The 17,629-nt window shown below is 35.1% G+C and overlaps 3 protein-coding genes across 4 annotated transcripts; 1 reads left to right on the top strand and 2 right to left on the bottom strand.

Annotated features, from left to right (window-relative positions):
- Positions 1-6,640: 6,640 nt before the first annotated feature.
- Positions 6,641-11,657, bottom strand: LOC108473681 (uncharacterized). Of its 2 annotated transcripts, none has more exons than XM_017775384.2 (6): positions 10,564-11,657; positions 9,489-10,298; positions 8,735-8,792; positions 8,564-8,647; positions 8,347-8,488; positions 6,641-7,729 (listed from the first exon to the last, which is right to left on the bottom strand). In XM_017775384.2, exons 2-6 carry the CDS (start codon positions 9,973-9,975, stop codon positions 7,361-7,363), a joined length of 1,140 nt encoding a protein of 379 aa, XP_017630873.1. In that variant the 5' UTR covers positions 9,976-10,298; positions 10,564-11,657; the 3' UTR covers positions 6,641-7,360. The 2 variants fall into 2 exon arrangements, with proteins under 2 accessions (XP_017630873.1, XP_017630874.1); XM_017775385.2 differs by having other exon boundaries at positions 9,489-10,286; positions 10,564-11,110.
- A 1,126-nt stretch (positions 11,658-12,783) lies between these two features.
- Positions 12,784-14,773, bottom strand: LOC108473682 (uncharacterized). The gene is made up of 5 exons (XM_017775386.2): positions 14,387-14,773; positions 14,207-14,267; positions 13,992-14,087; positions 13,526-13,874; positions 12,784-13,201 (listed from the first exon to the last, which is right to left on the bottom strand). The coding sequence occupies exons 1-5, from the start codon at positions 14,525-14,527 to the stop codon at positions 13,180-13,182; spliced, it is 669 nt and encodes a 222-aa protein (XP_017630875.1). The 5' UTR covers positions 14,528-14,773; the 3' UTR covers positions 12,784-13,179.
- A 727-nt stretch (positions 14,774-15,500) lies between these two features.
- Positions 15,501-16,668, top strand: LOC108473098 (putative leucine aminopeptidase 1). Its single transcript, XM_017774659.2, has 3 exons — positions 15,501-15,636; positions 15,735-15,945; positions 16,514-16,668. The coding sequence occupies exons 1-3, from the start codon at positions 15,588-15,590 to the stop codon at positions 16,596-16,598; spliced, it is 345 nt and encodes a 114-aa protein (XP_017630148.1). The 5' UTR covers positions 15,501-15,587; the 3' UTR covers positions 16,599-16,668.
- Positions 16,669-17,629: the final 961 nt, after the last annotated feature.

Genomic DNA, 17,629 nt, shown 5'->3' with positions numbered 1-17,629 from the left:
ATACCAAGTATCTTCTTTGCTGGTCCTAAATCTTTCATCTCAAATTCTTCACTTAGTTGGGCTTTAACCTTTCTTATCTCTCTTTTATCTTTTGTTGCTATCAACATGTCATCAACATAAAGAAGTAGATACACAAAAGAACCATCAACTTTTTCTTAAAGTAGACACAATGTCAAAACTACTTCTTTTGAAATCATGAGAAGTCATAAAGGAATCAAACCTCTTGTACCCTTTGTCTTGGTGATTGTTTCAAACCGTAAAGGGACTTTTTCAACAAGCAAACATAGTCCTCTTTTTCGAGACTATAAAACCCTCTCGGTTGTTGCATGTAAATATCTTCCTCAAGTTCTCCATGCAAAAATGCGGTTTTACATCTAACCGCTCAAGCTCCAAATCATGCATGGCCACAATACCAAGCAAAGCTCGAATCGAACTATGCTTAACAACCGGAGAGAACACATCTGTGAAGTCCACTCGGAATTTGATCAGTAACCCTTTGCAACAAGCCTTGCTTTATATCCGGGTTCTTCAACTCCGGAGTCCCTTCTTTCTTTTTAAACACCCATTTACAACGAATGACCTTTTTACCTTTAGGAAGTTTTACAAGATCCCATGTTCTGCTTTTTGTGGAGTGATTCCATCTCCTCTTGCATAGCAAACATCCACTTTTCGAGTCTTCACACTAATCGCCTCGAATAATTAAATGGCTCTTGATTAGCATCTATATCTTCACCACATTTAAAGCATAAGCAACTAGATCAACCTCGGCATACTTCTTTGGAGGTTTAATTTCTCTTCTTGTTCATTTTTGGCGATAGAGTATTGCGGTGAAGAAGCAACTCTATTCTCAATTTTGTATTGGCTTGAGGAGTTGATTACGTATTAATCGATGCTCCACCGCTTTTGGTTTTCTTTATTGGAAGAGTCTTTAAGAGATAAGTTAGGTAGCATAGCGTTTCATCAAAACAACATCTCTGCTAATCACAACTTTTCTATTTTCAGGACACCATAACTTATGGCCTTTTACACCAGCTTTATAACCAAGAAAACGCATTTAATGGATCTCGGTTCCAATTTTCCATTATCAACATGAGCATACGAGACACCCAAAATCTTTAAATCGAATAATTAGCGGGATTACCGGACCATACCTCTTGTGGAGTCTTTTTCTCAATGGCAACGGATGGAGATCGGTTGATCAAAAACATGCAAGATGAGGTCGCTTCGCCCAAAATGACTTGTAAGTTGGCATTTGACAACATACATCGAACCTTCTCCATGATCGTTCGTTCATTCGCTCGCAACGCCGTTTTCTTTGTGGAGTATGACGAATCGTCAAGTGTCTCATGATCCTTCCGACTTGCACAATCTATTAAACTCATCGTAATGAACTCTAAGCCATTGTGCATGCGGAGGTATTTTATCTGCTTTTCCGTCTGTTTTTCAATCATAATTTTCCAAGACTTAAATGTGGAAAACACATCGCTTTCGCTTCGGAAGAACGCCCAAACTTTTCGGAAAAATCATCAATAAAGGTTAGCATATAATTAGCTCCACCTCTCGAAGGCACTCGGACGGCCCCACAGATCGAATGGATATACTCCAACGTTTCCTTCGTGTTATGGATTCCTCTAGTGAATCGAACTCTCTTTGCTTCCCAAAACACAGTGCTCACAGAAATTCGGTTTGCAAATTCCTTGCCCATTAAGAAGTCCTCTTTGCTTAATTCGCCATGCCATTCTCACTCATATGCCCTAGGCGCATATGCCAAAGTTTAGTAATATCATCATCGACAAGGAAGAGGAAGCGGCAATTGCATCACCGATATGATAGAACCACTCAAAACATATAACTTGGCAATCTTTCTTTGCCCTTTCATCACAACAAGGGACCCTTTGAAATCTTTAAAACCCCACTTTCACTGTGTGTATCTGCACCCTTTTGAATCAAGAGTACTCAACGAAATTAAATTTCTTTTCAATTCGGAACATGCCGCACGTCACTAAGTGTTCGACAACTCCATCAAACATCTTAACTTTAATTGTTCCAACACCGCGATTTTACATGAAGCATTATTTCCCATCAAAACAACACCTTGAGATCTTGTTTCATAAGTTGTAAACCAATCCCGATTGGGACTCATGTGGAAGGTGCAACTGAATCAAGTATCCACTCCTCGCCACTTTAGAATCATTGATGAAGCAACTAGAAGTTCACCATCGCCGTAGTCTTCTACAACATCACTTCACCGGAATTTTCATTTGTTTTCCTTTTGATTCGCACCTCCCTTTTAATCTTATTTTGTAGCTTATAGCACTTTCAGATTTAATGTGCCCTTTCTTCTTGCGAAGTTGCAAGTTTTACCTCTGTTTGAAGATTTCGATCTACCCTTAGATTTACCACGAGGATTCCGTTCTGTGTTCTACCACGATCATCATCAACATTAGGTCTTGTCTCCCACGAACAATGAGACCCTCTCCCGAGAGTTGGGTTTAACCACAAGATGCTTCATCTTATCATACGAGGTTAAAGAATCATAAACCTCATCAACTGTGAGAGACTCGCGGCTATATAAAATCGTGTCTCTAAAGGTTGAATAAGACGGGCAACGAACAAAGTAGAATCAACCCTAGATCTTCCTTATCATCTTGAACCTCCATGGCCTCCAAGTTTGAGAGAATTTCTTTAAACACTTGTTAAGTGTTCGTGTACGACGCACCTTCCTCCAAACGATGAGCATAAAGACGCCGCTTCATATGCAACTTGCTTGTTAGAGTTTTCGACATACATATTTGTTCTAGCCTCTTCCATAATGCGTGGCAGTTTTCTCTTTCATCACATCCCGCAAAATTTCGTTGGACAAATGCAGATGTAATTGTGTTAATGCCTTTCGATCCTTACGCTTCTTCTCTTCATCTGTTAATGTCGAAGGCATCTTATCTATCCTAGCAGGGCATCCTCTAGATCCATCGTGCAAGAAGCGCTTGCATCTTAATTTGCCACAACGCAAATTTGGTGTTGCGATCAACAATAAATTTCATACTTCAAAGACGCCATTACCGTGATCGAGATGAATAACCCTAAGCTCGATACCAATTTGTGAAAAATAAAATAGAATAAAATAAATAAAAATAAAGAACACATAAATTTTACGTGAAACCCTTTGGGAAAAAAAACCACAGGCAGGAGGAGAAGAAAATTCACTATGTCGAAAATTTTTACTCTAATACAAGAGGAATAGACTATGTCTATTTATAGGCTTGCAAAGCCATATTCTAGTAGGATTGAAACACCTTATCTAATCAATATAAAATAGATGGAGTTTAATAAGGTTTAAAACCTTATTCTAAAATAAAATAAAAGAAGTCTAGTTCTATATGGATTTTACTTTTATTTTATTTTCCATCGTATTTTATTTAAATAAGAATTTGGGTCACTTAATTCTAACAGTTGATGAATTGAATAGAGGATATTTTGATGATATGTCTGAGCTAAAACAACCCGGTGGTAAGGTATTAACGATTTGTTCTTTTTATATACATATAGGCTATATCATTTGCAAATATGTTCAAATTAGTTGAATTGCAACCGATTTCGAGTAAAATTAATGTTACTTTCTATAAACATTTTAATTGTTAGTTTTTTTTCTTTTCTTGCAGATTGCTTTGGCAAATAAGATTTTAATTCTCGGAATTGCAGCAAGGAAGTTTCACGCCATGGATGTTATATATTCGATGGTAGAAAATCAAAGTCGCGGTTGTTTTTGATGCAAGTGGCGTTGATGCTAGCAAGTTAGTCGTCCTCAAGCATCTTTAGTCATCTATCATTTAGAGCAAACTCTGGTATGGTTTCCTTTTTCTATGTTTGTTTTGGATTAAATTTATGTATTTTTAATGATGTTATAAATCTTCCATTTTATCATGATAAGAGAATGTTGAATATAGTGCATTGCTTTAAAATTGTGATAAGAGGCATATCAGCGACTCCATGGCAATGGAGGGGTTAGCACTAAGTTGCAATCATGAAAACAACAAAAACAAGAGAAACAAAAGATGTTGTTGGTTGCTAACTTTTCTTTTCTCTTGTTTCTGGTTATTGTTGTTGATGATGCATTTTAACTCCTTTTCCTTGTCAGGCTATGGTCGATTTTTGAAGCAAGCCTTTTTATGACACCCTTTAGTGAGTCCAAGAGCGTGCAGCTATATGAGGTTCTATATTTTTGCTATTTAACTTTTCATTCCTTTTTGGCATGTGTGGTGAATCAATGATTCTCAGTTTTCTGTTGCTAGAAAGAACTTATAGTTACATGCATCTGTAGTCAATAATAATAACAAACAAATAAAACAGTGAACAAGAATAAAAGATAACCATGCTGGTATGACTTGAGTTATGACCGTCCTAGTTGAGCTTATAGCTCATCAGATCAGCCTATAATTAATAATGTAGTTATCCTTTTATTTACTGTATTTGAATGGAAATTCTTGGCGGTGATTTTATGTTTTATATAAGTTATTTGTTAAAATAATTGTGTTTGGAAATTATTATGTGTTGCTAAATGATAATATATTTTTTTGTTATCGGTATCTTTTATAGACTCTTGGCTCTTATGCTTGAATCCCATTAAACGATCGCTTCTTCGATTTATGAGGAAATCTAGTGATGGAGCGAAGGATGCTCTTCGAGGCATGTTGTTTATTCATTTGGTGATCATTATTACTTGAGAAAGGAACTTAAGATTCGAACCTTCTAACTGGGTAATCAAAAGTTTCTTATATCCTAATCAATAACATAACTAATATTCATACGATTCTTTTGTTAGTCCGAGAAGATGCTTTTCACTTGTTTGAAGGTACATCTTCCGCTTGACAAATTTGGTAGAATAAGATGGCGGGGCTTTGGTTTGGCAAAGCAAGGAGAGTTGTCATCGCTTTTTATTGCACGAAAGTTATTCGGAGGAAAAATAGGTAACCTGACATTTTTTAGGTACCGTATTATCTTAATGGGTTAATCTCCATTTTTTGCATTCAAGGGATACTAGTGTCAAATGAAAATAATGATGTGCTTTGCTGGAGACATGGTCCTGTTTGTTGTTTTCTTTTAGATTTCTGCAACCAAGCAAAGCCTTAGGTTTTCCATTTTGGGTGAGCGAGTGGAAAAGTAAAGAAGTATCCTTATGCTAGTGTCAGTTTTATTTCAACTTCACTTTCTTGTATTCTAGTTTTGTGTCAGACTTAAGTTATATGCCTATCAATATGATATTCCTTGCAGATACTTTTGGCTTGCCTGGAATAGCTTAGTTCTTACATTAAAAGCCTGTTGGCTCAACAGGATGAACAAGTTCACAGTTTTGAGAGACCTTAATTTTGTTACAGAAAACCTTGGTGTTGAGTTTTTCAAAGGTACTGTTGTGGTATAATAATCTTCCCATTACTGATGATGTGTAGAGTTGAATGAATTTTGTATTATTTTCTTCAACAATTAGAATAAATTGTATTTATCTCTTCGATATCAAACCAGTTGGCAAAGTTGTTGGCAAAGCTGTTAAGGGAGTATTGTTATGGAGCATTGGGATTTGGTGGACAAAGTAACTAAGCCGATAAATTGGCAATTCCAAGGAAACTTAAATTGCCAAATCTCGAGTCTTTTCGGGTTATATCATTTGGTATAATTTGTTTAATCATTTCCTTTAAAGCAATCATTAATGCAAAACTTTCTCATTAACATCACCTTTTCCAATTTTATAATGTAGATAAACAAACATTTTTGTTTCTTTTAGTTGAAAAAGAAAAATAAAAAGATGCTATTTTTTTTGGATGCTTTGTAACTTTTCTTTTATTTGTAATAAAATTTGGTGTTTAATACAATTAATTAATTTTAGATTATAACACGGTAAAAAGTTTTATATAAAAATTATGTAAATAACAAATAAAACTTTAGTTGAAATCATAAAATTGAGATAAATTGAGAAGCAATGCATTTAAATAATAGTGTACTATTTTAAAATATAGTAAATAAAATTTTAAATGTTTTAATATAATTAAATATAAAAATAAAAAACATTTTAGTATAATTTAATATAAAATAATTATATTAAGAATGTTATTAAATTATATAATTTAATAATAATCTTATTAAAATTTAATATCCATATCTAAAAGAAATTTAACCAAACACAATAATACTATTACAATTCTATTTCATTACATTCAACCAAATAATTAAATTATTGATTACGGTTTTATTTCATTACAGCTCTATTCAATTACAATCCTATTTCATTCGAGTGAACCAGACGTGCCCTAAAAGGCATTTCTTCATTTATATTTTGAAAATTTATTGAAACTTTATATTTATCTTACTGTGGAAGAAATGGATGATGTTTTAGGTGGATATCAAACCTAGACCTGCTGCTGAGCACATCTAGTAATTAAATTAAATATTCATCATTTTTATAATAAAGGTTTTGAAAAGTTAATCCTTTCATGATCTATTATTTCCATTGTGAAACTACAAAGATATACATGCAACTCTTCTGAGATGTTTTTTTTTTTTTCCTTAAGGAAGTTCATTTTTCTGTTAATCTATGTTATTGCATTGTATCAATGCATTCCTCTTAATCCATGACTTGGGCCATTGCTCATTTATATTTGAACGGTCGACCATCTACTATTTACTCTTCTCATCTAATGCAAAGTACAGCAAAGCATTGGAAGTTTTCTAGAGTTTTCTCAGACAGAAGCATCCATCATCAAGCCATTATTATCTCAACAAGAACCAAAGGAAACAGAGGTACCCTACAGCATTGTAATATTGGGTCCAACACAACAAACAAGCATGCGTAGTAAAGATGGGACCCCTTTCAGGACACAAATGTAAAACCCGGCCCATTTAAAGCAAACCGACTTTTGTCAAGTGTAAGCTTTAGCTGTCCAGCAACTTACAAGGTTTGAGTCCACACCTTCAGCCAGTCCCACATAATAATATGATGGTAAAGAAACTGGTGGCCACAGATCCAATGGCAAATCTAGGCAGCAGAAACCGATGCCAGTGTCGGGTATATAAAAGATGATCTTTACTTAGTAAACTTTTTCAAATATACAAAGAGAAAAAGAAAATGGTGCATCATAATTTAATACTTTTATGACAAACAGGCAGGCCCCCGTCAACAGCACATTTCACCGGTTAACTTTTAATTTACTTTCCAGAAATCTCTAATCTGGCAAAGTCATTATGAGCAAGTATTTAACAAACCTTTATATGCAAAAGGCACTTACGTTATTACCCAAGAGTATGTGTATTGAATCAATTACTGTGGTAAACTGATGGTCGAACCTGGAACGCCATCTACCACCACCCAGCATCATTCGGAGGAGAAACTCAATTCATCGATAGCTACGGACAATTCTGTGTTGATCACATTAACAGTTTCTTTCTTTTCAGTCGGATCTTTGGTTACATTTTCTTCTTTTGCTTCTGCTGCAGTTATACACTCCTGGAATCTGAAACAACTTGTGAGATGGTCGTTTGTTATTCCCGCCACTTGCATGAAAGAGTAGATGACTGTCGGCCCCACGCTTCGGAAACCTCTTCTTACGAGATCTTTGCTTATGACATCTGCTTTTGGGGTCTTAACTGGAACCTGACGAGGGTATCTGAATCTGCTAACTATAGGCTTGTGGTTCACAAAACTCCAAATATACTGGTCGAACGACCCAAACTCATCTATAACCTGGCATCACCAAAACCTACAAAAGGTCAATTGCAATGATGGAAAGTACTTACTTCAGTGACAAGAGCTAAAGGTTGGCAATGGAAAGTAATTAATCCATATGAATGACTTGGGACTTACCAACTATGCGAGCTGCATCTAATGGAGGGGGAATATTAAGTCTTGTCATTAAAATAACACTAATATGTCATCAAATTGTACATCCTAGTCATGTGGTATTTTTGTTCCATATGATTCAGAGAGGGTTTAGGACCACTATTTAGCTGCTTTTTATCTAACCTAATAAAATAAGTGATCACTAAGCACCTTTTATTTTTGTTTAACTACTTGCTAGAACAAGAAAGAACAAAGTAAGCGGTCCTAATATTGAGTGTAACGGTCAATTGAATGAATTTTGCATCAAGAAATATGTGTGTAGCATAAGGCCAGAAGTGTGATTTATCTTTCAAGATAGCATTGAATTATATCTTCCATTGTTAACCAACTCTTTTGTCATATTCTATCTGGTATGCAGCACTATTACTAATTTATTCTACTTACATGTGATTCACGGAGCGCTACCTTTCATGCCAACCAAGGTAAAAAGTAATGGTTAAAAGAAGAATGAGATGATCTACCTTAGATATTTGGCGTGCATTCTCGACAATAACTCGCAGCTTTAGTTCTGATAACAAAGAACTTGCCACGCTACCATGTGCTATTAACTTCTTCTCATTCAATTTTGATACAGCAACAGGATCAAAATCTATAAAAACTTCTCTGAATAAAACATAACAGTTCAGCAATGAGTCTGCTTATTCAATGGAGTAAATTGAACTTACAAGGAAACAGTACCTAAATATGTGCCTTTTGCTTAGGATAGCAGACCATGTAAGTTCAGATAACGAACCCGATAGTACAAGCAGCTCAAACAGTTTCCTGCATATGGACAACAATATCAAACGAAATTTTATTGTTAGAGAGAGAGCCCTTTTGATAAGCAAACAGACGGATGAGACCACGTACCTGTCATCATGTACAGGAACTCCCCACTCTTCATCATGGAAAGCAGCATAACTTGGATCTGATACCGAAAAAACAAAAATAAGTACACAGAAAACATGCGATAAGAGGAACCAAAGGATCAACGAAACCAAAGTGGAATGCTTTCATTAAATGAAATAGAACTCCCTCCATGGATTAGAGATGACTTGAAAACAATAGTCTGTTAGACAGTCTCTCACTTAGAATGTAATGCCTGAACCTCTGAAAGTGCAACTAATTCGCATTTATCCTATTACTGCCATATAATGTATTTGGTGATAACCATACAAAACTGAAAAATGTAAAGTAAATGGATAGTTCAAAGGCACTGTTTTACTTTTGCATGGGTCAAGAACTTGAGATGCCACCTATGGTTCATTTGGATAAATTCTGAACCCTCCTGGCGCTCTATAACTATACTACTTGAATAACCTAATACTGCAGCTGGGATTTGAGAACATGAAAAGTGTGAATTATACAATGTATTGCTTTGTTCTTGGTGCAGAACCAAATAAATTATATCCTATTCCGTATGCCCATGGCCGTGGCCATCCCAAATAATTCTTTTGTTTATGACAGTAAGAAGGTATATGCAGGGGAATTTGCCTAACATGATACTTAGAGGAGCTTCTGCAGCTATAACTACAATTCAAAGCAGTCTTGGGAAGAAGATGTTAACAGAATTTCTAATCAATCATGGAATGACACTGAGAACTTAGAGGACATGGGAACACACCTGTACTTGGTGTCACCCATGCGCATCTCTTCTTAGGATGTGAACTATTAGATGACAAATCCAAACTGTCATCAGAAACAACACTTTTCGGCTTTGATGCATATGGCTTCCTCCTACTTCCTAAACTATCGCAACGATTTAACCTACCAGTTGATGCTCGACTTTGAAATGAATCTGTGGAAGCATCCGATGAACATGAGGCATTTAGCGATAAACTAGAATGTAATAGGCGCTCATGGCGGCGTAGCACTGAAGGAACACTCAGAGAATGAGTTTTTGGAGAAAGAGAATTAACAGTTGATGATGGAAGTGCTTTTTTCTCCCCTACTACAGTCACCTCAACGGAAGACTTTTCAACCTTCTTCGAAGACTTTGAAGCTGGTTTTCTAGCACTCAACGAACCAGCTTTGTTTCCGGCAGGTCCTAGTACAGGCCTTGCCTCAGAATCGGTCACATTCATCGACCTCAATCTTGGAGCACCAGACATAGGTTAAGAAATCTATCAAATCAACACTAATTATTAAGGGATCTCAGTTTTTTCTTTTGAAACCCTCAAAACAGTCCAAAGTTCACTCACTTTATGAGCTCTTTAGCTCATTCCAATCCTCAACATTGTCAATCCAACCTCAATTATCAGAACTCACTAATAAAATCCAAAAAACAATCACATTCCTCATAAAGGAAAAGGTTAAACAACTTCATCAAACCCTTCAGCGCCAACAATTGCATAATATTTTGAGCTTACAGTACACACATTTATCCCTTGAGAGCTTCCCAAACAGATCTTAGCTTTTCACCCTACAAGAAGTCCTACAAAGTTAAAAACAAGGTCTTCAAATCAGCATGAAAACACAAAAGAACGAATACCCAAACCAAAGTTAAACAAAAATGAGATCACTTTTTTAAGAAGTAGAAGCTAAAGGTTCATACTTTAAACTTAAAAAACTTAGAAAAGAAAAAGGAAAAAAAAATGGGATCACGTTGTATATTCATTTAAAGCATTCGAATTTAGCTTAAAAGAAAACAGAGATTCTATTCTGCATTGTGGAAACGAGAGATAAAGTTATTCTGTTACCTCAAAAGAAAAGTGCTGTCAAACTGTGTCGTTTCCAGTCACTCTCTCAAGGAAGAAAAAAAGCCAACACATCTGCAAGCATCTCCATACTTTCTTCTTTCTTTTTCTCGAATAAATGCAGGAAAGTGACCGAGAAAATTTGATTGGAAACTTAAAAAAAAAAGTGTTCGATCTATGAGGACTGGATTACTGTCTCAAAATTACTATATTAATAGCGTAGACAGAGAAGTAACGAACCAATGAATGGAAGATAAAGAAAAGTGAAGATTGGCCTTTTGCTTGCTGTATTTTATATGAGAGTGACCGGTTCTATATATAGGTTAATGAAGGTTTGGTGTACCAAATAAGCATAGGATAGGGGGATCAACTTATTTTTTAATGTCTGCTACTGGATTTCATTTTATGAGAAAAAATGCCATTAAAATAACAAAAAATGATTAACTTGCTCGATATAAGTTATACAACTCAACTTAGGGGACCATCCTCCACGACAATAATTATATGTAGTGTGCCCGTGGTAATGGAATCTGTTCCAAGTTTAGCAGCACAACGAGAAGGAAGAACAAAGAATTGTAAGGTGAACTGTAATTGAATTTGACTTTGGTTTGATTTGAAATTTTTTGGTTCTGGCTTTTTACTTTTACATTCCAAGTTGAGATTTCATCCTATGACAATGACCAATGGAAACCCAGTTTTTTTTTTCTTCTGGGTCCTGTTGGGTTACCAAGAAATTCAATGGTTGTTAATTCTAAGCGTGGCCCACGCAGCTAACTCTTAATTGAGTTTTTCATGCGTCTGGGCTAAAATTAAGCGAATGGTTTCAGCTTCATTTAGGCCTCTGCTAAGCAATTAATCGCAGAAACGTGGTTTAGGGTTTTCAGCACAAAGATCAATTTAAGGAACTTGCTCAATACGTTGCCTGTTGGAAAGAAGAAAAGCTTGCTGTCACCAGGTATCGTGTTTGCACCACCATTTCCACAATAGGTATGTTTACAAAGTATTAACCTCTGCCTAAATCCGATTTTAGCGCTTGAAGGGAGATGTGTATTAACCAGTCCAATTTCCCCAAATGACAATATCTCATCTAAGAAAGAAAAAGCAATTAATATTTAGGTGAGTAATCTACTGTTTTGTCTAACCTATTTAATCAGTTAAACTTCTTTAAGTTGGGTCCAATATTTTATTATCTTTATGGTGTGGGGTTCAAGAATAAAAATAGAATTTAAAACCAAGTAATCTTCTAATGCGAAAAGTTTAATTTACTGATCCACTTACTCTTGAATTTTTCAAAGTACATATATGGATTATTATCTGATAGTGGATATATGCAGCATTTCAGCTGTAGTGGATATGAAAGTGGGAATCATCAACCGAGAAACAAGGGGGTAGAAATGAATCAAGTTTTCTTACCCAACACTTTTAAATAGCTATAGAGTAAACTATAATTTACATGGGGTAGGCCGTAGGCATTTGACCTAGTGCAGGAACGGGAATGTTTTTGTCATATTCTATTGACAAATATACTTTTTATATTGTACAACAGAAGAAAAGTTAGGATTAAAGTTAAAGAAGTGAAAGGAAGATTTAGAGATGAAACTTGAAAAGCAAAAGCGAAAGCAAGGAAATGCAACACAAATCCCTTTCTTGCTATTAATCAAGTAAAGGAGCTGAAAAAGAGAGATTTCATTCTTCAAACTTGAAAATCATAAATTCAGTCATTGGTCTCAAGACTCTCAACTCATACTAGAGAGGGCAAAGTATCAAATCTTAAGACTCTTATTTGACATGAGATGGGGTGGTGGAGAAGGCAAAGTATCTCAAGACTCAAATCCCTATCTTTCTTTGTTTGAACACTTCAAATAGTGCAAATGTTTATGGATTCTTTTTCTCACTCCCATAATTTTACGTTCCGCGTCAGCTTTCATTGAAAGCTAAACCAAACTTGCATTACAAACAAACCCAACCTCCCTCCAACCAAGCCTACAAATTAACAGTGTACATAAAACTTTCAAGGTCCTACAACCCTTCCCTAAGATATAATCTATATCACCGGCTACCTCATATGTAAGCATCTGAATCTGATCTCCATGTAAGCATGCTTCAAAAATCTCAAATTCAAGTTGACAAACTATTTGTTACGGGATAGTTTGCCATGTTCCTTCTGATAAACTCTCACTAGCTAATATTAGGGGCTTCCTAGTTCCTATCAAGAAGAATGGCTTCTTAAGAACAAGAACTCAATTAATCATTTAGCTGAAAAATCAGTCATTTCTCCTTAAACCTATGACTCTGAAACACCTACTAGAAATTAACTTCATTCATCTTGACATAGATTTGAGTTGTACAAGCAAGTGACAGAATAACAGCAGCAGTAGCTTTCCTTACCTCACAGCACACGGAATAATGAAGGATCAATCTAAAAGCTTAAAAAAAACCCCATCTCAGCAGTGCAAGAGAAACATTGGATTCATTCAAAAACAAAATATTTGGCATATCCTCAAGAATCCAAGGTATATATAGACGGAAAAAAAAATCATGTCAATGTGCCTGTCTGAGTGTTGTCTAACAGATAAAGGCAACCAAATTGCTGTATTCTGATCCATTGATGCAGAAAAATCACATGATACGAAAATGACATCTGCATAGATCCCCATCATCCACAAATTAGTAAATATTCCAAAGTGTATAAGTAGGCAACGCTAAGCAATTTATTTTTGCAGTTCATGCATATGTTAAGCAACAATATTCACTACAGCAATAATCTATAAGCCCTACTTGTCTCTCCTACTGATTGCATAAGTATATATTACTACTGTTCATGACCAATCATTATATCTGGCCTCAACTATTTTCTTGAAATTGAATATTTGTTTTAAAAATCTAAACTGAAGGTATAGATGTACTGACATGATTTGTAATTTAAAGCTATTACCGATAAGCAGATTAAGTAGAAATGACATACCCTAGCAAGCCCCTGCCTTGCCATGTTCTAGGAGTCAATGATAGATTAAGCAATGCTCCTTGTCTCATGATTATGACAGGTACGGGATGACCCTGATTAGCCTGAGCTTCAGAAGCAAGTCGTTGTAGCAAACTATCTCCAGCTTTCACATTACCAAATTTCACAATCTGGTCTCCAAGTTGTAAACCATCCTCAGCTGCCGGAGATGCATCAGCTATTTCATCAACCATTGCAAAGGGCATACTAGAAATCATATCCACATCATTCGCACTCGAAGAATCCCTCAAAACAAGGTTTTGCAAGGACGCTGATGCACCAGCAACTGATGCATTTTGATTCGTTTCAACACCTATCGGATTGGTAAATAGGTAATTTTAAACTTCCATTAGAAAACATAAGGTAATTGGAAGATCATAGCAGAAAATCATTTATCTAAACAAATGGTGCAAGAAATTGAGCTACTAACCTGAATCTTTAGGAGTTGACGTGAGTTTTGCTGAATGCAAAACTTGAATATTAACATCAATTTTTTCTGTAATTTCCTGGTGATCATTTTTCAGTTCTGCTCAAATTAAATGAAAAAAAAAAAGTTTATTAATAATAATATACTTAAGACAAACCTTCCTCAAATGCACAACTCTACCATCCTAACAAATATGAAAATAATGAAATGAAGCCTACCAGCAAGACGATGCCGTTGTGCTCGAACAACAGGGATGTCAATATCAGCACGAGGAAAACCCTGAAAATACAGAAACCCTAATTTCAAGAAAGAGAAAAGATTGAAACTTTCAATCCTAAAAACGAAATTGAAGTAAATAAAAAAAGATGGATATCCAAATAAAGAGAAAAGGAAAATACTTTGGAATCGACGAGGTTGCCAGAGAGACCAGGACCCCCAGGTTGACAAAGCTGTTCAATTATGGCGTTCATCTCAGCCTCCATTGCACTTCTCTTGTCCATCAGCTTCATCGTCTCCGATTTCAGATTTGCCCCTACCATTCTTAAGCGTAGTTCTGTAAGGTTTTAGAACTAACTTGGCGGAAAAGAAAATAGGGTTTGTGGGGTTTTCATTTTCTGGGAAAAAACCACTGTATATATCGTGAGGACTTGCAAGACGAAGGCACGTGATTCAGGCAATTTGGGCTGAGATTAAATTGATTGGGCTTAGGATTTTTTCCCAACGTCCGGTGGCAATGCAATAAGCCGAATCAAGGACTAGACCCATAAAGTGAAAGCACGGACTTCAGATGACATGAGATGCCCTTTAAAATGATGTCAATTGTCAATGCCATCCCTCATTTGCACGAGCTGATGATTCATTACCAAATCTCAATTCATGTCGAAACATGGTTCGTGCCTGTTAAGGATTTAACCACAAGAAATTGTTTCTTCGATGCAAATCTACTTGTGTCTCTGCAGCCATCTCAATCAGTTTCTCATTCTTTTCCTTTGAACTTCTTTGTTATTCACTAAGTAACGTTATTCGTCTACGCTTAGATTTTACTTACCACTTGCTTCTTTGTGTTCTCCTAAGAGTCAAGTTCGTGGCACACACTCTCGCCGACGTCACTCTTGGCCATACTCAGCCTTCTAATATAAAAAAATTTCTGTTTTAATTTATGTTATATGAATTCGAGTGTGAGTGTTGAATATGAGTATGTATTTGACACAATATTATTAATTTTTCTAAGTTAATTCATGTATTCGGAAAATCTTAAAAGTCATATCTCTATATCCGTGTGTTAAATACAAGTGTTGGATATAAATACTTCATAAAAATTAAAAAGTCTAAACACCATAAACTTTGAGTGCCTTTGGTTTATATTGAAATCTTAGAAGGGGTATTTATCTTTCTTAGAAAGCTGTCAACTTTGAATGTTTGGAGATACAAGTTCTGTTCTTAAAAACCATTGACCTTTGACTGTGGATTGATTCTTTAAAGGGCTTTAAAAAGTTTTATGTGCCTGCCCTTGGTTGACGAGTGTAGGCGCAATTCTGAAATAAAAGGAGCAAGAATTAGCTAACTACGTTGGTCAGCTTTTAGTACGTATGTTATAAGATGACCCTAGTTAGATCCTTGGATTCGCTTTTTCCATTGGTTAATTTTGGTTCGTACAAGCATTATCCTTGCATTTTTTGTTAAACCATCCTTTCTTTTAACAGTTATTAGTAAGGATGATTAATCTTTAATTTTACGTTGCTGCAGAGGCTTCAAATATTGCTTCCTGGTACAACGATATTCTACATATAAACATCTCGACAGTAGAGCAATGGAAGGAGTTGAAGATGAGATCTTATATGGGTGTTGCTGCAACATCTGTAGATTCCCCTTATCTCATCCATTTGTGCTACAAACCCCCAAGTGGACCTATTAAAGCTAAGTTATCACTAGTTGGAAAAGGATCAACTCTTGACAGGTAATTTCACATATACTTACATAAACATATTCTAACAAGAAGATACATTTATAATCAGTTACTTTAGGAAACAAAGCAAGGATAGAGATTAGATGCCTGCCTTTTTTCTTTTCAAGTTCATACTGCTTGTCTTAAATGTTGTTCGTGGTGGCCACAATATCAAGACCGGACTTGGTTGCTCGACTGAGAACATGAAAACTGACACGGAAGGTTCTGCAGCACTTCTTGGTACAGCAAAAGTCCTCGCGCAAATCAAACCCCCAGGAGCAGCTTTTCTTTATTATGTTTTTATTTATTCTTTCATTTGCATTTTCTTTTCCAATTTCCGCACTGGATCTTTTATTGTTGCATCTTGTGAAAACATGACACGTGAGACCTGGAGATATTATCAAAGCCTTTTTTCTCCTAAACCTTCCCAATTTCGAGCACACCAATTGGTAGCCTGGCATTGAATAACTTATCTTCTTTTCTGTGTTAGTTTACTACAATAGAGTATCTGCACTTAAATCTTCTTCATCATAGTGGCTGAGCTCTTTCCTGTTCACTTGTTTCAATTACATATGTGCAGAGAACAAGTTGTGGTGGGAGACATGAGGGTTATCATCATTCAAGCTATGCTGCAGTATATGCTTATAGAAAAAATAGCTCTGTAATTGATTTATAAAATGCTTATAACAAATCAGCAAACTTTAGGATAATAAGACAATATTTGATATTAAGAAAGGGAGATTTTGCCTTCGAAAAAAAGTGTTCTTACTTTTTTGTGATGATAGTTGTTATTTAAACTACCATTAGATCCAACATCTTTAAGTTAAGCGTAGTTGGATCATCACACCTAATCTAGAGATTGATCACTCACCAACTTTATAAACACCAAATCTCATATATTTAAATGAACCTCTCTTCTTTTTTTTTTTTTTTCTAGTAATAATTTTAGAAGTTATTGCGTTTGGGTTTTGATCATCATAATGTGCATGAACAGATCCAGTCCTTTCATGTCTATTCTTTGGGTTTAATGAGCTTATAACTTAAATACCCTTTTTCTTTATATTAAACACATAAATAAATAAATAATGAAAATAGTAATAAATTAATTATGATCTTATTATTTGATAGGGAAAAATGTGAAAATGTGATTTATAATTTATTAGTTTATGCCAATTATTATAATATAAAAGGAAAATGTATCAGAATCAATCATACACGTTTTAGAGGTCTAAATAAATTTGCTTTTCTAGATAAATCTGATAGATATTAAGAGTTATTTAGGTAGATAATTTATATGGTGTTTTTTAATTTTGATATTAAATAAATTGATTTATTTTAAAAAAATAGAGTAATTTAGTCCTTTTAAAATTCGAGTGAGCAATCATGAACAATTAATTACGGTGTTCACTACTTTATCGAGTTATCATACTTTTGGTTGGTATAATAGCCCTTAATATTTATATATTCTATCAATTTTATCCTAATTCTAAAAAAAACTTAACAAGTTTAGCCTTCACTATTTACATATTCTGTCAATTTAATCCTGATTCTAAATTTGTTGATATCCAATGAGCACTTTGTTGAATTTTCATAATCGATACTAGTGGCGAAGCCAGAACGATTTTTTAGAGGGGGCCGAATGAAATTTTAATTTTTTATAGTCTATATCTTTATAATTTTAAAGGATTAAATCAAA

Source organism: Gossypium arboreum, chromosome 5 (genome assembly GCF_025698485.1).
Source record: "Gossypium arboreum isolate Shixiya-1 chromosome 5, ASM2569848v2, whole genome shotgun sequence".
NCBI lineage: Eukaryota > Viridiplantae > Streptophyta > Magnoliopsida > Malvales > Malvaceae > Gossypium > Gossypium arboreum.
This window is presented reverse-complemented; position numbering and strand designations above follow the sequence as displayed.